The 21,798-nt window shown below is 56.9% G+C and overlaps 1 protein-coding gene across 3 annotated transcripts in view; it reads right to left on the bottom strand.

Moving 5' to 3' along the window:
- Positions 1 to 455: 455 nt before the first annotated feature.
- EPHA10 (EPH receptor A10) overlaps positions 456 to 21,798 on the bottom strand; it is a 43,356-nt gene continuing 22,013 nt past the window's right edge. For all 3 annotated transcript variants that reach the window (XM_055140280.1, XM_055140279.1, XM_004614318.2), the window contains 12 exons: positions 18,064 to 18,197; positions 15,187 to 15,358; positions 9,029 to 9,137; positions 6,386 to 6,447; positions 6,142 to 6,267; positions 5,149 to 5,334; positions 4,654 to 4,715; positions 4,199 to 4,402; positions 3,868 to 4,017; positions 3,502 to 3,695; positions 2,474 to 2,629; positions 456 to 2,390 (listed from right to left, as the gene is read on the bottom strand). In XM_055140280.1, coding sequence (XP_054996255.1) covers positions 2,276 to 2,390; positions 2,474 to 2,629; positions 3,502 to 3,695; positions 3,868 to 4,017; positions 4,199 to 4,402; positions 4,654 to 4,715; positions 5,149 to 5,334; positions 6,142 to 6,267; positions 6,386 to 6,447; positions 9,029 to 9,137; positions 15,187 to 15,358; positions 18,064 to 18,197 — 1,670 coding nt within the window. In that variant the 3' untranslated portion in view covers positions 456 to 2,275. The remainder of the gene's footprint in view (positions 2,391 to 2,473; positions 2,630 to 3,501; positions 3,696 to 3,867; positions 4,018 to 4,198; positions 4,403 to 4,653; positions 4,716 to 5,148; positions 5,335 to 6,141; positions 6,268 to 6,385; positions 6,448 to 9,028; positions 9,138 to 15,186; positions 15,359 to 18,063; positions 18,198 to 21,798) is intronic.

Here is a 21,798-nt window from a genome sequence, read left to right as displayed (position 1 = left end):
TCCCCCAGAGCCCCTCGCGCTGGTCAGGTGACCTCCCCCAACCCCACCTGGGAGGCGCCAGTCCCGCACCTGGATACTCACGTCCCTCCCACCTGTTGGCACATGCTCCAGGATCTCCAAAACGTGTCGGGGTGGAGCTCATCATGCCCTGCCCATTCCACTCTGCCCCCACCCCCGGACTCTCTTGGGGATGGCACTGCCACTGGTATTGCCTCCTCTGGGAGGCCCACCTTGGTTTACTGCCCCAGAAACCATCCTCCCTGCACCCCCAATTGACATAATGCTCACCCCTAGGTGACCCTGACTGAGGAATCCTCTTCCCTGTTCCCCTGGGGCCATCCCATGGTGCCTCTGAGACCATGCCCCGTTAGGCGCTGCTTTGAGAGGGGAGGGTCTTCCTGGGGATGCTGCAGAGACACTCCCCCCCCCCCCCACCCAGTAACAGAGAACGGATCCCGAGTCTCGACAAGCCTTTATTTCCATCTGCATCCAGAGCCCAGGCACCAGAGACGCCCTGGAGAGTCGTGTATAAAAATACTCTGCAGGGGCGCACGAGCACCTGTGCAGGGCTGAGGCCCGGACGCCCCGCTCCTCGGGCGAGCGGGGGTCTACCCTGGACACCGAAGTGCTGGCCACACAGTGGGCCCTGTGGCGGCAGCTGTGGTGGGGGGCGCAGAGGGGGCTGGTCCCTGCAGAGCACAGGCAGAGCCGCCCAGCCAAGACAGAACACGGGGCCCGTGCTGGGTCCTTCCCGGGCATCCCGAGAAAGGAATGGGGGCCTGGGAGCCCCTGCAGGCCAGCAGGTGTGGGAGTAATCATGGTCTCCCCAAGGCCCAGACCAGGAGAAGGGCGCCCGGGGCCCCCGGGGAGAGCAGGGCAACCGCTCGCAGGCCAAGGCACTGCTGTGAGGCACTGTCCCCCACCACAGGGGCCCCCCAAAGGTGAGCAGACCCCCGGCTCCGGGCAGCTGACGCAGCAGTCTCGGCCAAGAGGCCTTGCTAGGCACCCATTGTTCACACAATCAGACAAGGGCATCTGCCCTCCAGCCATGGTCCCCGGGGTCCCCCGGGCCCTGGGCGTGTGGAAAGGGGCCCTCGGAGTGTCTCCTGGGCGCCCCCTCTGTCCCACCTTCTGGGTCTCTGGGGGCTACTAGTCATCCTTCCTAGTCTCCTCCTTCCCAGCTGACCCACACACAGCTCACCCAGGGGCCCAGGTCAGGGGCACACAGGCAGCCCAGCCCACAGAGCTGCTCTCCCACCGGAACCCTGGCCTGACATGGCCGCCGCCGCCGCCAGGGAGCCCTTCTGGATAAGGAACTCTGCAGTCAGCTCTGAGCACAGGCCTCCACCAGAGCTCCGGAAGAGGTGGACGCTCTAGACAAAGGGAGGAGGCACTCCACGGAGAGCATGAGGATCTGACAGGGCCGCCTCTAGAGCAAGCCCCGGTGACCTTGGAAGGTGGGCACCCCAGAAAAGACCCCCCAGGCCCCCCCTCCTCCCCTACACTGGCGAGTGGACGCTGGACACTGTCCCACCTCTGACCCTGGCCCTGATTCCTACTGTCTCGGCTCTCCCCATCTGTACAGGAGGGGAGACCCACCTCGCGCGCCCCATCACCACGCCCAAGGCTACCAGCAGGCCCGAGTCCTGAGAGAGAGAGAGAGAGAGAGAGAGAGAGAGAGAGAGAGAGAGAGAGAGAGAGAGAGAGAGAGAGAGAGAGAGAGCCTCCCCTCTGTCTTCCCAGTGGCCAGAATCCATAAAAGGAACCCCAAAGGGGCATGGGGCACACAGGAGTGCACCGCGAGGACCACACAGGACCTCACCCCGCGCCCTGAGCCACAGCAGCCTCTTGGCAGCCTGCACCTCGGAACCAGAGTTCAGGCCCAGCTCAGCCCAAGCCAGCACCAGGCACCGCCGACCCTTGCCCTGACCTGAGCAGGGTGGGCGCAGGCAGCTGTGGTCACACCCGCGCCCACGGGCCCTGGGGGGACAGCAGCTCAGAGCGCCCAGACCAGGTAGTAGAGTGCCCCCACCGACTCTGAGGCCTGCCCTCCCGCTGGGTGTTGGGGATCCTCACCCAGGGGGGCCCCGAGGGGCACAGGGTCCACCAGGGTGCTCAGATTGGGCAGATGGAGGCGGAGGCAGTGAAACGGGGAAAGGGGACCCAAGCTAGCGCCAATCGGAGGACGAGAGGCCGCCCCCACGGGGCGGGCCAGCGGGCGGGCGGAGCACTGCTGCGGGATGCTAGGCGGCTGGGCCCGGGGGGGGGGGCGCCGTCACACCTGCACCCCCTGGCCCTGCAGCTGGAGCACGCGCGTCTGCAGGGCGCTGATCCCGCTGAGAAGCGCCTCCCGGTGCTCCGCCGACGAGATGCCCAGGCTGAGCAGGTCCCTGAGGAGAAGGGCTGGTCAGGCCCGAGGGGGCGCCCGTGCTGTCAGGGCAGGGGAGGGCGCCCAGGGCGGGACCCCACTCACTGGGCTGTCATGGCGGCCACGGCCTCCAGGCTCCCGTGGCCAGCAGCTGCGAAGCTGTCCTTGTAGCGGCCCAAGTCCAGGGCCTCCAACCACGCGCCCACAGAGCCGAAGGAGGGGAAGGTGGAGAAGGCACGGTCGGCCAGCGGGGTGGGGGGCCTGCGGGCAGAGAGCGGGGGTCTGTGGGCAGCAGGGCCCCGCCCAGGCCCGGCCCCCGGAGGAAAGGCAGGTGGGAGCCCAGTGTGGGGGAAGGCAGCCGGGAGAGGGGGTCTCCTCACAGAGAGGAGAGGGGGGTGCAGCAGAGCCAGGAGAAGGGACTCTGAGTGGCCGGAGCAAGGGCACAGCGGCTAGGGAGCTTGCCTTGCACACAGCCAACCCAGGTGGACCCCCAGCATCCCATATGGTTCCCCAAACCCGCCAGGAGTGACCCCTGAATGCAGAGCCAGGAGTAAGCTCTGAGCACAGCTGGGTGTGTCCCCCTCCATCTTTCTTTCTATTTTGTTTTGTTTTGTTTTTTGCTTTTTGGGTCACACCCGGCGATGCTCAGGGGTTACTCCTGGCTCATGCACTCAGGAATTACTCCTGGCAGTGCTCAGGGGACCATATGAGATGCTGGGAATCGAACCTGGGTCAGCTGTGTGCAAGGCAAACGCCCTACCCACTGTACTATCACTCCAGCCACCCCCCCCTCCAAAAAATAGAGGGACTGAGGGCATGGGGGACTGTCTGGAAGATGACTCAGAGTTGACTATAGACATTGACAGCACCAACTCTGTGCCTTTGGGCCACCTTGGGTAGGACTGTGTCACCCACTCAGTCCGTAGTCATGAGAGGGGACACCTGAGCCCATTCAGGCCCCCAGGCTTGGGCTGGGGGTGCCTGATGCAGGCAGGGCTTTAGCTCCCTCTGGGAGGACCATCACCCCTGGCCAGGGCAAGAGAGGGTGAAGGGGCATTTGCTGGAGACATACAGGGAGGTCTTTCATGGGCATAGAAGGGCATGTACCTGGGACAGGGAGTTATCAGCTGTACCTGGGACAGGAGGTCGCGGCCCCTTTCGGGGGATCTGGGTCCTGCACCATCTTGCTCAGGATGCTGTGGATCTGAGAGAACCTGGGCCGCTCACCTGGGTCCTTCTGCCAGCAGTCAAGCATCAGGCGGTGCAGGGGGGCGGGGCAATTCCTGGGGGGTGGCAGCCGGAAGCCATCCTCCACAGCCTTGATCACCTAGCCACAGGGGGCCAATAGGAAGCTTTAGCCCCCCCCCACCCCAACTCACACACACACATAAAACATACACATACACACGTAAACAGTGAGCGGGGCCTAGGGAAGGGGCTGCACCAAGGGCAGAGTGCAGGGCTCAGAAGGCAGGTCGCTGGGGACACTGGGTACTCACGTCTTGGCCAGACATGTCCCAGTAGGGCCGCTCCCCAGAGGCCATCACCTCCCACATGACCACGCCGAAGCTCCACACGTCACTGGCTGAGCTGAAGTGGCCGAACTGCAGCGTCTCGGGGGCAGCCCACAGCGCCGGGCTCCGGCCACTCTGAGGGCAGCCGTGGGCAGGTCACACCCAGCACCTGATCCAGCCCCAGCCGCCCCCTCCCGGGGGTTGCACCTGGGCAAGGCCCACACGCTACAAGGCCAGGCCACACTGGCATTGACTCGGGACAGAGGGAAGGGGAGGCCATGTGGCGAGGGGTCACCCGTGGGAAACAGAACCTCACCATGGTGGTGTAGACAGCCTCGGCCCGGTCACGGGGACCACGCCCGAAGCCCGAGATCTTGCAGACGAGGCCACCGCCCAGTAGCACGCGCCGGGCTGCCAGGCCCCTATGCACATAGCCCATCTCCGACAGGTACTTCATGGCGGATGCCAGCCCGGGAAGCAGACCCAGCAGCTGTGTGGCCACCAACTGGCCCTCGTGGCGCTGGACAAAGAGGACAGAGGCCAGGGCTGCACAGAGGGACTCTGGTGCTATGACAGGGGGTGGGTGGGGGTGGGGGGGAGGGGCAGAGTCCCTCTAGGCTTTTAGGCTTCTGCATACACCAGGGCCCACAGGGCTGGGCTGGCCAGGGGGCTCCTTTGAGGAGAGGGAAGCCAATTCCAAGCCCCGCCAAAGAGGAAAGCGAGGAACCAAGAGTCACATGGTCGTCAGCCCCCCAGGGCCCCGCCGCTCACCCTGAGGAAGCCATCCAGGGCTCCGTGGCTCATGTACTCAGTGACGATCATCAAGGTGCTCCCTGTGCCCGGGGACAGAGAACACAGTTCAGATGCCTGTCCCCACAGGGTCCCTGCAGCTGGACCCCAGCTGGGGCCACACTGGAGCCAAGGCCCAGAAAGTCTGCGTCCTGCCCCCACTGACTGGCCCAGCCCCAGTCCTCTGGCCACAGAACCGAGGAGGCGGCATGGTCAGGTGGATTCAGGCCTGACTCCAGGACCTTAGCTAAGCCAGAGCAGCCAAGGTCAAAGCCAGTCCCGCCTAGAGGTTTTCCCCAGGTCACTCAGGGAAGAAAGCTCAAGCTGGACAGCTGGGGTCAGGGAGCAAAGGTGCACAACAGCGCGCGCACGCACGCACACACACACACACACACACACACACACACACACACACACACCCCACCCTCACCACTACCCCCAGCCCGGCCCCCACGTCTGCACAGCCCTGTGGGGTACCTCGGGTGACGACCCCCTCCAATCGCACCACGTGGCTGTGGTCAAACTGGCCCAGCGTCAGGGCCTCGGCCAGGAAGCTGAGCCTCTGTGCATCTGAACTGCCGTCCCTCAGTGTGTGCACGGCCACGGGAAGCTCCTGGCGGCCAGGCAGCTGCAGGCAGCCACTGCACAGCTCCCCAAACCGCCCTGTGGGGACACCGCAGCTCAGACACACACACACAAGCAGTTCCACCTCCCTGGCCACGGGGAGAGCAGCTTCCGGATTTCAGGCCTCCTCCACCACAGTCGGGGGCCAAATCCTAGCCAAGCGAGGGCCAGCTGCATGGCACGGGCTGCTCCCCCCTTTCCCTGGCTTGGCCTCAGTTCTCTTCTCTGTGGGAGGAGGAGCCCTCCCTGCTGGCCGCTGCAGGAGGCTCAAAGCATCAAAGGCAAGATGCAACACGCAGCTGGGAAGCGGAGGTGACAGGGAGCAAAGGCAGACAGTCCTTCTTCCTTCAGGGGACAGCATCTGTCTTCTGGGAAAGGGCCCAGCAGAGGCGGCAGGAAGAACCGTACCTGCACACACCCACCGGGGTCAGGCCTTGGGCCCAGGCGCGGCAAGACCATGCCCATCTTACAATGACATACTAAGGGGGATGCGCACCTGGCCTGGCCCCGACTGAAACTCGGATATACCTATCTGGTCCCTGAGCTTACAAGGGCCCCTGCGCACCGGCCCACGGAGGCCTGGAGCTAATCTCCTGTCGGGGTCGGTCTGCAGAGAGCAGCCCTGAAAGAGCCTGCAGAGAGACTGCTTAGCGCGTGGGCAAAGGGAGAATGGGACAGGAGAGTGGATCCGGGAGGGGCGAGGGACCCTTGACCATCTTCCCAGGAATCTGGTGGGCAGGGCGAGTTTGGCGTGGGGGCGGGGCTTCCCGAAGAAGGCGGGGCTTGGGCGTGGCCTCTAGTGGGGCGTGGCCTCTAGTGGGCGGGGCCTTGAAACGCCCGCCTTGCCTGAGCCCAGGCTCTTCTCCAGAGTGACGCTCTTCGCATCCAGCTCCTTGGCAAAGAGATGAACTGCCTGCAGCGGGTCGCCACAGCTCAGGGGGTCCAGGAATGTGCGGCGTGTGGGGACTTTGACTGGCAAAGCAGAGGAAGAGAGATATAAGCTGAAGAAAGGGCTTCAGTGACGGGGGATAAGCAAGAGGCCAAATGGGATGGTGCCAGCCCCTGCCCGCACCAGGCGCAGACCACTCACAGTGGAAATACAGCTCCTCCTCATCGTGGGCATCCCGGCCTCCTTTACCGTAGCTGCAGGGCCTAGGGGAGGAACAGTTGCTTTCTGAGCCATGCTGCCCAGCCCTGCCCTTAGGGCACACCCACCTGCCAGTTTCTTGGGGGGGTGGGGGGACATGTTCTATGCCGCAGGGGAGGGACCTTCTAGCCCTGCAGAGTTAAAAGCTCCTTCCACAGAACACAACCTCAACCCATTAGCGCTCCCAGTTATTTTCACCTGGGGACATAATGAACATACTTGCAACTAGGGGCTCCAAACCCACACCTCTGACTCTGCACCCAAAGGTCGGGCAACCTCAGTCTAGTGTGGAAGAAATATGGGAGTGAATTACAGTCCCGCTCACAGACCCAGGCAAAGAAGGGCAATGCAGGCAGGACCATACAGATGGGCAGAGAGGGTCCAGGGCCAATAAGAGCCGCTTCCTGCCCTCCACCTGGCCTCTGGCACACAAAGGGTGCACTCCAGCCTTCTGAGGTATCTGCCCAGTCTCAATTGGTTCAATCCCAGCACCTCTGGTCCTCTAAGCACCAGCAGGTGTAATGCCTCCATTCCCCGCCCCCAAAAGAAAAAAATTGGGATTAAGAGCATCAAATAATAGTACAGTAGGTAGATTATTTGCCTTGCAGGTAGATTGTTTGCCTGCATACAACCGACCTGGGTTTGATCCCCAGTATCTCATATGCCGCCCCCCGCCCCCAGTATCACCAGGAGTAACTCCTGAGTATAGAGCCAGGAGTAAACCCTGAATATTTCTAGGTGTGGCTCAAAAAAAAAAAAAAAAGGAACTGATAGATGGGGCCTGCAGAAATAGTAAAGCAGGTAAGATGCTTGTTTTGCACGTGACTGACCTGGGTTCAATACCCAGCATCCCATATGGTCCTCTGAGTGAGCTCTGAGTACAGAGTCAGGAGTAAGCCCTAAGAATCACTGGGTTTGCCCAAAAAGGAAGTAGGAGGAGGGACAGGAGGAAGAGGAGGAAGACAGAAAGACAGGAGGGAAAAAAAAGGAAGGAAGGAAGGAAGGAAGGAAGGAAGGAAGGAAGGAGGGAAGGAAGGAAGGAAGGAAGGAAGGAAGGGAGGAAGGGAAGAAGGAAGGAAGGAAGGAAGGAAGGAAGGAAGGAAGGAAGGAAGGAAGGAAGGAAGGAAGGAAGGAAGGAAGGAAGGAAGGAAGACCAAGAGGTGGGGCTGCCATCCAGTGACCAGTAAAGCCCCGTAGCACATCACTGTGACTGAGGGAAGCCCCGGAGAGTAGGGGGCACTGTGGCAGCAAGGCGCTGTGGTTACGGGGGATTGAGCAGCCTGCATGGAACCGCCTCCAGTGGGAAGAAGGGTGCTGCAGGATGAGCTGGCGGGGAAGTGGCTGTGAGACCTGGAGAGGAGATAAAAGGCTCCAGCCGGCCCCCCTGCACCCTTCTGTACTCATGTGCTCATTTCCCCATCCCAGTGTGGCAGATGCGAGGCAGGTCCGGAGGCACTCACATCTCCAGACCCCCCAGGGCAGTGGTTCCTTTACTGTACAGGCTTGCAGGGCTCCCTGCTCCCGTCCCCCTGCTTCTCTCTCTACCTCCTGAGTCCCAAAGGAGACGAGGCCAAAAGCTCCGGGAGCATGTTCTGGGGAGATGGGGGATGGGGTGAAGGGAGAGAGTCGGGGGTGTTTGGGGACCACTCCTGGCAGTGCTCAGACCCTATGCTGCTATTTCTCGAACCCAGGACTCCCCCCCCCCCACACATGCCAGACATGTGCTCCATCCCTTGAAGGATGGCTCTCTCCCCGCCTTCCTGCCTCACCCTAGTCGTTTTAAGCAAACAGTCAGTGCAAAATGAATGCTCGTTGTCCAGCCTCTGGCAGTTTCGGGAGGCTGCGTGCCGGCAGGTGGCTCCAGGCCAGACCGGTTCCCTCCTCTGCTCCCCCACCGGCTCTGCAAGCAGACTCCAGGCTCAGGACTGCTGATCTCAGCCCCAGCCCGGTGCCCACCCGCCAGGGGAGCGACTGCTAGTCTCCAGGGCAGCCCGGGGGCAGGAGGGGGCGGCTTGAGAGGGAAATAGATGCTGAGAGGCTTCCACCGGGGCTACCGAGCAGCAATCCCCTCGGAGCCAGAATCCAGTCCGTAGCTCCCTTCTTCTCCCCCTCCTCTCTCTGCCGGCTCTTTCGTGCTGGTGGGTTGGAGGGTGGAGGCTTTCCAGCCTAAGGGTCCCCCTCCCTCACTCTGACAGCCCCTCTCTGCCTTTCCTGGGGCGCCGGTGTTCAGACGCTTCCGGCTCCCTCGGGGCCAGGGACCAGAGGCCGGCTGAGTGCCTCCGGAGAATGCTAATCACAGGGGAGCGGAGGAGCAGCATCGCAGCCTCAGTGATGCCTTCTGACATTTAATGAGTGAAGGAGCTCAATCCCTTCATCCCAGAGCCGCTGAGCCAGCTGCAGAGCTGCTGCGGCAGAGGCGCGGTGGGGGAGGGGCTCTCGCTCGGGCGCGGGATCTTGGGGCCGTGTGCTGGCACGTGTTCAGATGCCTGTGCAAATTAAGGCAGGTGTGGGGGCCAGGGAGCCCGGGTCAGTGTGCCAGGGGACGCGTGCTACTGGGGGCCAGCCAGCTGGGGACCAAACACTTACCTCCTCCAGATGGCCAGCACACTCATCACCGAGCCCAGGACAAGAAGGGCAGAGATGGTGACCACAGTGACCACGACTGCGGGACTCTGGTCCCTGGAGGCCGAGGCAGCTGCGAGGAAAATCCCAGAGACTGAGGCTGGCACAGGAGCAGGCTCAGAGACCTGCGCTGCCGCATGGCAGGATTCCCGGGGCGCCAGAGCACCGGGCCCCGCCTTCCGGGAGCACAGGGACCAGCGCAGACCACCAGCCCTCGGAGATCTCCCCTCTCCCAGGGCAGGCAGCCTCCACTGCAGCCTGGGGGGTGGGCGAGGGGGAGAAAAGAGAGAGAGACAAACAGACAGAGACAGAGAGGGAGGGAGAGAGAAAGAGAGAGGGAGAGAGAGACAGAGGGAGAGAGACAGAGAGAAGAGAGAAAGAGGGAGGGAGGGAGAGAGAGGGAGAAAGATTGAGAGAGGGAGAGAGAGAGGGGAAGAGAGATTAAGAGAGGGAGGGAGAGAGGGAGAGAGAGATTGAGAGAGGGAGAGAGGGAGAGACAGAGAGGAGAGAAAGAGGGAGGGAGGGAGGGAGGGAGGGAGAGAGAGGGAGACAGAGGAAAGAGGGAGGGAGAGAGAGATTGAGAGAGGGAGGGAGAGAGAGAGGGAGAGAGATTGAGAGAGGGAGGGAGAGAGATTGAGAGAGGGAGAGAGATTGAGAGAGGGAGAGAGAGAGAGTGCAGACCAGCACGTAAACCTCTCATTTTGCCTCTGTGATAAGTAATGACAGAGTTACGGCAGCTCTGGAAGGGAAACGGCCTCCAGCCCCAGCCCCTCAGGCCCAGTCTCCAGTGAGAACTAACTCATGAACACGCCATTCCTGAAGAAACCACACCAGGGCCTCATCTAAATCAGCCTGTTACCCTCATCCAGGACGGGGTTTGAGTCTCCGATACATAGCAGAGGAAAATGATGTTAAGCAGAGCTATTTACAGTGATAAAAAATTAGTGGGAGGGGCTGGAGAGATAATACATCAGGTAAAGCACTTGGGTTTGATCCCAAGTTTGATCTAACTTGGGTTTGATCCCCAGCACCCCATATGGTCCCCTGAACCCCAGGGGTAATCCCTGAGCACAGCGCCAGGAGTAAGCACTGAACACAGCCAGGTAAGGCTCATAAATAAAAAATAAATAAAAATGTAAAATAAAATGAGTGGAAAACCCAGATTCCAAAAGTCTCTGCTTTGAACTATTACCCCAAGGGAGGGATCTAGAGGATCTTAGGCTTCCAGCCCCCACTATCCACGCATCCATGCACCCAGGCATTCATGCATGCATCCATCCATCCTCCCACCCATCCATTCATCCATTCACCCATCCACCCATTCATCTATCCTCCTACCCATCCATCCACTCATCCATCCTCCCACTCACCTATTTATTCATCCATCTGATCCAACCACCCACCTATCCATCCTCCCACCTGCTCATCCATCCACCCACGCACCCATCCACTCATCTATCCATCCATCCTTTCATCCATCCAATGTGCCAGGCTGACACTGGTACTGGAAGACAGGGATGAAGGGAGAAATGAAAACACTAGTGGAGAAGACAGAAACAAAGCTCTCAGGCGTAGAATAAGAGGAAACATAAGTGAGCAGGCAAAGCAGAAGTATGTTACTTCCCTAAAGCCAGCAAGGCAGGGTCACAGATGAGGAACCCTCAGCATTGGGCCTGGAGGGTTGAAAGAGCTGATGGGGCTACAGATGCACATGTGGGGTCTGAAGATGGCATGTTGCCCCCTGTGTCTGGAAGACACTTATGGAGGTAGAGGCAAGGAGCAGGGGGAAGGGGAAGGGATGCAGCCAGGAGTATGGGAGAAAGCAAAGCCTGGATGATCCTAAATGCTAAATCAAGAGTATTAATTTGGGGGCCTGAGCGACAGTCCAATGGGTAGAACACTTGCCGTGACGTAGCCAACCAGGGTTGGGACCCCGGCACCCTCTATGGTTACCTGAGCCTTACCAGGTGCTGCTTTCTCCCCTAACCATGGCCCACCCTCTCCCTTTCCTGAGCTCCAGCTCCGTAACTTGCCTCTCTTCATCCATAAGTATCTTCCAGTCAAGGGAGCACAACAAGCCATTTCCATGCTGATCCCTGAGCTCAGAGTCAGGAATAAGTCCTGTGCACCACTGGGTATGCCCCCAAACAAAAACAAAACAAAAGAGAATATCCTGAGAGAACAGGGAGCCGGGGAGTGGTGGGTAGAGGTCTGCTGAGAGAAGAGTGAGTGCTGGCAAGGCTGGCAAGGCAGTGGGAGTGGAAGGGCCAGAGAGCTAGGACAGTGGGTAAGGTGCTCGTCTTGCATGTGGTCGATGCAGGTTGGCTCCCTGGCGCCCCCCATGGTCCTCTGAGGCCCACCAGGAGTGTTACATGAACACAGGCCAGGAATAAGCCATGAGCATAGCCGGTGTGGACTAAAGAAAGAGAATGGAAGAGAGATGGGTGAAAGAAGGTAAATTTGGGATATTATTTAGAAAGGAAAATTACTGAGCAGCCCTGAAAATTGAATCTGAGATTAGAAAAAAGAAAATACACCTCTGGGGGCTAAAGCGCTAGTACAGTGAGTAGGGTACTTGACTGCATGCGGCCAACCTGGGTTCGGTTCCTGGCACGCTGGAGGGGTGGCTGGAGGGGTGGCCCCCAAAACAAAAACAAAAACAAAACAAAATATCCGGAACAAAATAAAGATCAGAAAAGAGAAGAAAGAAAGAAAGAAAGAAAAGAAAGAAAGAAAGAAAGAAAGAAAGAAAGAAAGAAAGAAAGAAAGAAAGAAGAAAGAAAGAAAGAAGAAGAAAGAAAGAAGGAAGGAAAGAAATAAAGAAAAAAGAAAAGGAAATAAAGAGAGAAAGCAAGGAAGGAAGGAAGAAAGGAAGGAAGGAAGGAAGGAAGGAAGGAAGGAAGGAAGGAAGGAAGGAAGGAAGGAAGGGAAGGAAGGAAGGGAGGGAGGAAGGGAGGGAGGGAGGGAGGGAGGGAGGGAGGGAGGAAGGAAGGGGGAGAGGGAAGGAAGGAATGAAGGAAGGAAGGAAGGAAGGAAGGAAGGAAGGAAGGAAGGAATGAAGGAGAGAAAGGAAGAGAGAAAGGGAGAGAAAGAAAGCAAGAAAGGAAGGAAGGGAGAGAAAGAGAAAAAAGGAAGAAAGAAAGAGAGAAAGAAAGAAAGAAAGAAAGAAAAGAGAAGAAAGAAAGAAAGAAAGAAAGAAAGAAAGAAAGAAGAAGAAGGAAGGAAGGAAAGAAATAAAGAAAAAAGAAAGGAAATAAAGAGAGAAAGCAAGGAAGGAAGGAAGAAAGGAAGGAAGGAAGGAAGGAAGGAAGGAAGGAAGGAAGGAAGGAAGGAAGGAAGGAAGGAAGGAAGGGAGGGAGGAAGGGAGGGAGGAGGGAGGGAGGGAGGGAGGGAGGGAGGGAGGAAGGGGGGGAGGGAAGGAAGGAATGAAGGAAGGAAGGAAGGAAGGAAGGAAGGAAGGAAGGAAGGAAGGAAGGAAGGAAGGAAGGAAGGAATGAAGGAGAGAAAGGAAGAGAGAAAGGGAGAGAAAGAAAGCAAGAAAGGAAGGAAGGGAGAGAAAGAGAGAAAAAAGGAAGAAAGAAGAGAGAAAGAAAGAAAGAGAAGAAAGAAAGAGAAGAAAGAGAGAGAGAAAGAAAGAAGGAAAGAATGAAAGAAAGAAAGAAGAAAAGGAAATTAAGAGAGAAAGCAAGCAAGGAAGGAAGGAAGGAAGGAAGGAAGGAAGGAAGGAAGGATGGAAGGAAGGAAGGAAGGAAGGAAGGAAGGAAGAAGGAAGGAAGGAAGAAGGAAGGAAGGAAGGAAGGAAGGAAGGAAGGAAGGAAGGAAGGAAGGAAGGAAGGAAGGAAGGAAGGAAGGCTGCAGAGGTGCCTTGCATGCGGTTGGGTGTGGCTCTGGAGGCCTCTAAGTACCATCTAGCGAGCAGGCCTGAGTGGCAGCACGCCTTCAGGCCTTCACATCAAACTGTCGGGAGGTCAAGGATATCCAGAAGGAAGGATGGGAGGGAGGGAGGGTAAGCACCAGGTGCTGTGGTACGACCCCAAGATGGCGCTTCTGAGTTCCCCACCTCCTGAAACATTCCCATCTGGGATCCCACTACCACATAATGGGCAGAACACGCCGGGAGCGGGGTTGACTTCCAAAATTCAGTTCCAGAGACTGCACTTTCTCTTGTAAAGAGAAAGCACCCTGAAAGCATCTAGTCGCTGGATTCAGAATTGCCCTAAGGAGAAGCCCTGAAGGCAAGTACTGCAAGCCCTCTGCTCCTGAGAGCCCTGCCGGGAGGCCGAGTCCCCCTCTTCCCCCTTGAAAGAACCATCACCCCAAAGACTGCACAACTGCAGGATCTAAGAGATCCTGAGTGCCTACCTAAAGGCACCCACATTTCTGACCCCCAGAGACCTGACCCCAACTAATACTTCCTGTTTTAGGCAGCTACATTATGATGAGTGAATCCTGGCCCTCAGTGGCAGGTCACTGATACAGGGGTGAATCCTGGCCCTCAGCAGCAGGTCACTGATGCAGGGGTGAGGCCAGGCCCTCAGCAGCAGGTCACTGATGCAGGGGTGAGGCCAGGCCCTCAGCAGCAGGTCACTGATGCAGGGGTGAGGCCAGGCCCTCAGCAGCAGGTCACTGATACAGGGGTGAATCCTGGCCCTCAGCAGCAGGTCACTGATGCAGGGGTGAGGCCAGGCCCTCAGCAGCAGGTCACTGATGCAGGGGTGAGGCCAGGCCATCAGCAGCAGGTCACTGATGCAGGGGTGAGGTCAGGCCCTCAGCAGCAGGTCACTGATGCAGGGGTGAGGTCAGGCCCTCAGCAGCAGGTCACTGATACAGGGGTGAGGCCAGGCCCTCAGTGGCAGGTCACTGATACAGGGGTGAAGCCCAGCCTTCAGCAGCAGGTCACTGACACAGGGGTGAAGCCCGGCCCTTTCTCATCCCATTTCGGCTGAGGGCTCACTGGGAAAAGTGCCCATCACTCCCCCTCAACCAAGCCACCTCCAGGGAGGCAGGGGAGTGGAGCGTTCCACAGAGCAGCCCCCAGTGAAGGCCCCCCCTCCGCCCTTGCAATCAGCAGCCCCCACCCCTCAGTCTAGTCAAACCCAGGAGCCTTTATTCAGATGCATTTCCGTCCAAAAGGCCTTCCCAGCCCATCTTCGGGAAAGTGCTCTAATCTCGCCTCGCCAGCACCAGCCGCTGAGGCCTGGCGCCGACGGGCATTCAAGCAAGAAGCACAGCCCTCCTTCCCAGAATCCACTCCCTCAACATCTTAGCTTCGCCTCCCCTCCGGCTCGGAGCGCTTCCTATCTTGGATTAGACTCGTGGAGCGGGTTGGAAAGAATTATTAACTTGACAGCTGGTGCCAGAATGCCTCTTAGGGCGGGCAGCCTTTGTCCATGAAAAGACTTTCCCCGAGCTGCCGGGGCGGATAGAGGTGAGACCCCGAGGGCTGGGTTAGCAGCAGGCAGAGCCCCAAACGGAAGAGCTAAAGGCTCTGCAGCAAAGTGCAGGGGAGCTGGAGGGATGGGGGGATGAAGAGGAGGAGGGGACGGCAGGCCGAGAAGAAAAAGCCATTTTAGGATCAGGAGCGCTCCTGTTCAGGGTTCTGTTTGGTCTGAATAATAGCTTGATCGGGAACTGATTCACATCCCACACCATCCACGCACGGGGACAGTGCAATTCTCATTTTCTTTGTTGGGTTATTGTGGGGCCATCCCCTGTGTGTCCCGGACCTTCAGGAGAGCTGCCTCATTCTCAGGCCTGGTGGGAAACTGCACGAGGTCCACTTTGGGGCCCATCTCGGGCCGGAAAGCCACAGGACAGGAACCAGAGTTTAGTGGTCAGAACAATACGGCCTCGGGAGACTGGAGCTCTGAGCGAGCAGCCCAAGGGCCTGGGGGCGGGGGCAGGGCTGGGTGAAGCCTCTCTTTGAGCTCCTCCAGGAGAGCTCCTGCCCGACTCACATCAGAGAGGAGGCAGCAGCGGGTGGCCCCAAACCCACTCCTGGTCCAGCTGCGACACGCTCTTTCACGCTCTTTCAGACACTCTTCAGGGCACGCCACCCCCCACCCCCCCAGCCCCTGCCAGCCCAGGCCCCGCTCCCTTTGTCCCTCCCACACGTTGCTTACCCTCCCCCGGGGTCTGCACTTCAATGCTGGGGTTGAAGCTCTGCGTCTCCCAGGAGGGCCCCGGGGAAGCCGCCCGGATGTGAAAGACGTAGCGGGTGGCCGGCTTCAGGTTGGTGACGGTGACCGCAGGCGCCCCCGTCTTCACCGTGGAGTAAGTCTGCTCACTCTGGCCCTGCGGAGGGACCACGGGGTGAGGCCTGAACCCACACTCCAGAGGGGAGGGTGGGGAGAAGGAATGAGGAGGGGATGGGGTGGGGGGGGGGTGGAAGAACACGGACTGCTCCCAGACCCTGACCTCCAGCATCACGGGAGAGGCAGCCCCACTCTGCGCAGGGCCGAACTTCGCTTGTTTTTTTTCTTTTTTGGTTTTTGGGCCACACCTGGCAGTGCTCAGGGGTTGCTCCCAGCTCTGCTCTCAGGAATCACTCCTGGCGGGTTCAGGGGACCATATGGGAGGCCGGGGATGGGACCTAGGTGGGCCTGTGTGCACGCATGAGCCCTACCCACTGTACTTCTGATCCCCTGGGGAAATTTTAGAGAAGGTTCTAGAACCTTCTTCTGGACCATGTGGGGCGGATGGCGGTCAAGGCCTGGCAGGCCCGGGGCTGAGCTGGGCCTGAAGCTGGCGGGAGAGTCGGCCAGTGAGTGAGACCGCGGACACTCTGAGCTCTTCCTTTCGTCCTCGGGTTGCCACCACCAGCTTACCCGGATGAGACCCGCAGGTCTATTTTCTTTTCCTTGTCTTGTGTATCAGTTAAGGAAGTGCTGGGGTGAGCGGGAGCACAGAGGCTAGATGAGTGGGAAGGGCAGCAGGGCGGCAGAGGTGGCCAAGCACATGCCAGGCCTTTCAGAGGCCCGTCTTCCGCCCAGCTGCGGAGGGTCACCCGAGGAGGGCTCAGCAAGACCCTCGTTTCCAAGCTCTGCCGGGGCCCCGAACCTCTTGTTGGCCATCATGCTGCCCCCCTCACAGGTGTGTGTGAGGGACTCTCCCGTCACCCCCTCTCCATCAGATCCCGGGGACTGCCCCTGCCACACCCTCAGGCCCTCCCCCAAAGCCTGTGACCCCAGGTCTCTGGTCCTGGTACTTAAGGGTCTGAATCTCCCTTCCAGGTGCTTGAAGAACCCATGGAGAGTGCTGGGAGCTGAGTGGTGTGGGGAGAAAGGCTGGAGCAGAGTGCAGACGGGCGTCGGCATAACCAGTGCGGCTGCAGCGGTATGTCTGGACGCTGCATTCCATCCATCCGTGCTGGCTTCTCTCCTCCCTCAAAGGCCTGTGTTCCCGGGACGTTCATGCTCCCTAAGGGCCTGGGAGTAGCCACCTGGCTGGGCCGTGGGACTGCCAACGTGCTGATACCCAGGCGTCCATCCAGGGAGACCCTTCTAAGCAGCCCCTGCCAGATGGACACTTTCCCAGAGTCCTCTGCGGCTCTCTCCTAAACATCCAGGCTCTTCAGAGCTCCATGCTGGCCGCTCACCGCTCTCACCTCTCCCTGCTGGTCCACTGGCTTCAGCCACCACCTTGGTGCTGAAAGCTCCCACACGCCTCATTCACCCTCGCGTGCCTCTCCCAGATCTGCAAGACCACCTGGTCCGACCCCTCCCCCCACCCCCCGCCAAGGTCCCTGGCATGAGGGGCACGGGAGCACAACCAGGCTCACCATCTCGCCCCGGACCTGCGTTCCTCCACAGAGATTCTCCGCCTCAGCCAGCGGCGCCAGGTCACCCACCCAGCAGGGAGTTGGGAATGTTTATTCCTCCTGCTCAGCCTTTCCCAGGCCCCACTCCCAGCTCCCCTCAGACTTTTTTTTTTTTTTTTTTTTTTTTTGCTTTTTTGGGTCACACCTGGCGATGCACAGGGGTTACTCCTGGCTCTGCACTCAGGAATTACCCCTGGCCGTGCTCAGGGGACCATATGGGATGCTGGGATTTGAACCAGGGTCGGCCGCGTGCAAGGCAAACGCCCTACCCGCTGTGCTATCCCTCCAGCCCCTCCCCTCAGACTTCTGATGCTGAAGCACGAGGATGAGAGTCTGTGATTTGTCAAAAAAGATCCTGGAGTCCCTGAGGAGAGACTGAAGGGCGGAAGCCACGGCAAGCTTTCGCCTGAAGGGGTGCGAACCGCACTGGGTGAGAAACCCCTTGGCTAGGGAGGCACCTCGCAGACCAGACAGCTAATGGAGGAGAGAGATAAAGAAGGGCAACAGTGCCCTGACCTGGCTGAACTCAAGCCACAGAGCCACAACAGAGCCGGAAGTAGCAAAAGGATCTAAGGCACTTCTAGCACTGTATCTTGTATTGTTCCTTGTGAATTATACACTATCCTTTGATTGAAGTAAACCTGCGGCAATCGATGCCGTCCTGCTCTGTTCCGGAGAACGGGATGGGCAGCTTCTACCAGCCCCTCGGAGCCCCCCACACACACACACCCGCATCCCATCACGCCTCGTCAGTGCGCCCCGCCCCGCCCCAGCCCACCGGCAGACAGCTTGCTGGGGGAAATTATGACTGTATCTCTGCATTCTTCTCTTTAGAAGGGTCCTGCCTGCTGCCTGTTCATTGTACACGCAAAATTCAGCCATCCAGAACCCAGCTACGCAGCAGAAGAAATCCCCCTGGCAAGGCTCAGCAAGGCTGGGCAGTGCGGATGGGGGTGGCAGAGAGCAGAGATGTGGGGGGCAGAGGAAGAGCAGGGGTGTGCCGTGCCGGTGTGGAGAGACAGGCATGAGGGGGGGAGGGGGGATGAAAGCCTGGAGGGTGCCTGGAGTTAGAGGCTTTGGGAGTCCAGACTTTGGCAGAAAGGGCATAAAAAGAGGAAGTGGGTGCCAGGGGCCACACAGCCCACAACGCACCCCCAGCTGCTTTCCAGACCCCACTCACCTTCTCGTAGTATCGGATCTCGTACTCCGTGCCGTTGGCCCCCGCCGACCCCGCAGGGATGGGCTCCCTCCAGGACAGGGACACAGTCTGAGGCTCCACTCGGTCCCTACGGATCTCGCCCTCCTCCCAGGGTGCTGGAAGAAAGGTGCGATTCTGGTCTCAGTTCCCTGGGGGCAGGACCCCACCATGCAGCATGCACGCGAAGGGAGGGGCTCAGGCAGGGATCCCGAGGGGAAGAGTCAGTGAGCCCCTCTCACTCTAAAGGCCCGGGAGGCCCCCCTGGGGCCTCCTCCCCATGAGAGATTCTGCCCTCATGGGGTGGGTTCTCATCCCCCTGCCTTCTTCCACCCTCTCTGTGGTTCGGAGACTTTTAAAGTGAGCCTAAGAGGCAGGAAGATCATGATCATAACTATTCTAGTCAACACTTAAGAGGGAAAATGCCCACAAAGGAGAACTAAAAACAACCTCAACATCTTAAAGGCCGTAGAGGAAAAGACCGCAGTTAACATGTCAACAGCAAGAGGCTGACAGCTTTGACTCAAAGATCAGGAACAAGGCAAGGATGACTCTCTGGCTGTTTCTATAAAGACGGTACCAATCAAAGCAACCAGGAAAAAGGGAAAATTCATAGAACGAAAATAACTAAACTTCTCTTTTACAGAGATATGCTCTTACTTGCAGAAATCTCAGAAGGTCTTTCTCTCTTTGTCTCTCTCACTCTTTGTTTTACACACACAGAGAACTAATAAATACAGCAAACTTCAGGTACAAAATCAACAGGCAAAAATGAGTCATGCATTAATTCTGAAACACTCCAAAAAGGAAATTTATTATAGTATTAAAAACAATGGACTAGGGGCTGGCGCGATAGCACAGCGGGTAGGACATTTGCCTTGCACGCAGCCGACTCAGGTTCAATTCCCAGCATCCCATATGGTCCCCTGAACACCGCCAGGGGTAATTCCTGAGTGCAGAGCCAGGAGTAACCTCTGAGCATCGCCGAGTGTGACCCAAAAAGCAAAAAAAAAAAAAAAAAAAAAAAAAAAACGGACTAGAGCAATAACACAGAGGGTAGGGCATTTGCCTTGCATGCAGTCGACCCAAGTTCGATTCCTCTGTCCCTCTCCGAGAGCCCAGCAAGCTACCTAGAGTATCTTGCCTGTATGGCAGAGCCTGGCAAGCTACCTGTGGTGTATTCAATATGCCAAAAATAGTAACAAGTCTCACAATGGAGATGTTACTGATGCCCGCTCGAGCAAATCAATGAGCAACAAGATGACAGTGATACAGTGAATCTCTTCAGGGCTGAAGCAATAGCACAGCGGGTAGGGTGTTTGCCTTGCATGCAGCTGACCCAGATTCGATTCCCAGCATCCCATATGGTCCCCTGAGCACCACCAGGAGTAATTCCTGAGTGCAGAGCCAGGAGTGACCCCTGTGCATTGCCGGGTGTGACCCAAAAAGAAAAAAAAAAAAGAAGAATCTCTTCAACAACAGGTTCCGGGAAAACTAAATCTCCATATATGTTCACAGAATGAAGCAGAGCCCTGTCTTGCATCATTTACAAAAAGTATAAAATTTAATTCAAGGGGCCAAAGAGAGAGTGCAGCAGGTAAGGCGCTTGCCTTTTCTATGGCTGACCTGAGTTCAACCTTGAGCATCCCATATGGTCCCTGAAGCACCACCAGGAGTGATCCCTGAGCACATAGCCAGGCGTAAGCCCTGAACACTGTTGGGTGTAGCTCAAAAAAAAATGAATTTAACTCAAAATAGGTGACAGATGTAAATTTAAGATGTAAAGCTCTAACAATCTTAGAAGGATATGCAGGGGGAAAGCTTCATAATAATTGAACTTGGCCATGAGTTCTTGGATCTGACAATAAAAGTACAATTCACAAATGCAAAAATAGATAAATAGAACTACATCAAACTAAAAGACTCAGCAGTCAATCAACAAAGTGAAAAAGCTACTTATGAAATAGGAGAAAATATTTACTAACCATGTATCTTCTAGGAGGTTAAAATATGGAATAAATGATAAACTATAATTCAACCAAACCATAGGACCAGGGAGGAACCTCAGCAACAGGCACTTATCTTGCATGCATGAGACTCTGGGTTAAATCTCTGAACTTTAGGGGCTGGAGTGATAGCACAGCGGGTAAGGCGTTTGCCTTGCACGCGCCTGACCCGGGTTCGATTCCCAGCATCCCATATGGTCCCCTGAGCACCACCAGGGGTAATTCCTAAGTGCAGAGTCAGGAATAACCCCTGTGCATCTCTGGATGTGACCCAAAAAGAAAAAAAATCTCTGAACTTCAAATAAAGAAAAAGGACCAGAAAGATAGTACAGCATGTAGGGCTCTTGGCTTGCACATGGCCAATCTGGGTCTGATCCCCAGCACCCTAAACATTCTCCTGAGCAATACCAGGAATGATCCCTGAGCTCAGACCCAGGAATAAACCCCAGCACTGCTGGGTGTGACTCCAAAACAACAACAACAACAACAACAACAAAATTAGTCATTGAGGGGCTGGAGTGATAGCACAGCGGGTAGGGCATTTGCCTTGCACGCGGCCAGCCTGGGTTCAAATCCCAGCATCCCATATGGTCCCCTGAGCACCGCCAGGAGTAATTCCTGAGTGCAGAGCCAGGAGTAACCCCTGTGCATCGCCAGGTGTGACCCAAAAACCAAAAAAAAAAAATTAGTCATTGAATCACCCCTGCCACATAGCTTAGCAATCCCACTTCTAAATTTATATCCAAAGAAAATGAAATCACTCTCTGAGAAAGAAATCTGCACCTCCTTATTCTGCTGCATTATTCGCAATAGCCAGGAGGTGGATGCAGCAGAAAACGTGCTGTGTCTATAGAACATCATGATCCAGCCATGAGAGAAAGAAATCCTACTGAGACAGCATGGACGAAGCTTGAGCACTTTATGCAAAGTGCAGTAAGCCAGACAGTGAAAGGCAAATACCATATGATCTCATTTAGATGTGGAATCCAAAAGAGACTTAACTGAGAAACCGTGAGCAGCCTGACAGTTGCCAGAAGGGAGAGGTGGGAGCAATGAAGAGATGCACGCAACAGGTCAAATTTTACTTACTGGGGCAGAGTGATAGTGCAGTGAGGAGGGTGTTGGTCGTTACTGAGCACAGAGCAAGGAGTTGCCCCTGATTTAGCCAAATGTAGTTCAAACTCAAAAAATGATAACAAAGTTCCTTCAAGAGAAGGCTTTCAATGTCCACACCACACACAATGCTACTAATCTTTGGTTCTTTGGGTGGCATACCTAGTGGTGCTCAGGGGTGATTCAGGATTCATTGCTCAGAGGGTCACTCCCAGTGGTGCCCAGTGCTGAGAGGACCAGGCAATGCCAAGGGACCAACCCCCCCCCCGTCTCCCACATGTAGACCCTGCACTCCAGCCCTTTGGGCAATTTTCCTGACCCCAATACTACTCGTCTTATCAGCATAATAATTTCACAATATATATGTTGATAAGCTATCATTTATAACCCTGCAAGCTACCGAGAGTATCTCGCCCGCATGGCAGAGCCTGGTAAGCTACCCATGGTGTATTCAATATGCCAAAAACAGTAACAAGTCTCACAATGGAGATATTACTGGTGCCCGCTTGAGCAAATTGATGAGCAATGGGATGACAGTGACAGTGAAGCTATCATGTAGACACTTGCAACTTACACTATTTTATTATTATTATTATTATTA

The sequence above is a fragment of the Sorex araneus genome, chromosome 5 (assembly GCF_027595985.1).
Source record: "Sorex araneus isolate mSorAra2 chromosome 5, mSorAra2.pri, whole genome shotgun sequence".
NCBI lineage: Eukaryota > Metazoa > Chordata > Mammalia > Eulipotyphla > Soricidae > Sorex > Sorex araneus.
Note: the sequence above shows the minus strand (reverse complement) of the source record. Positions and strands in the feature narration are given on the sequence as shown.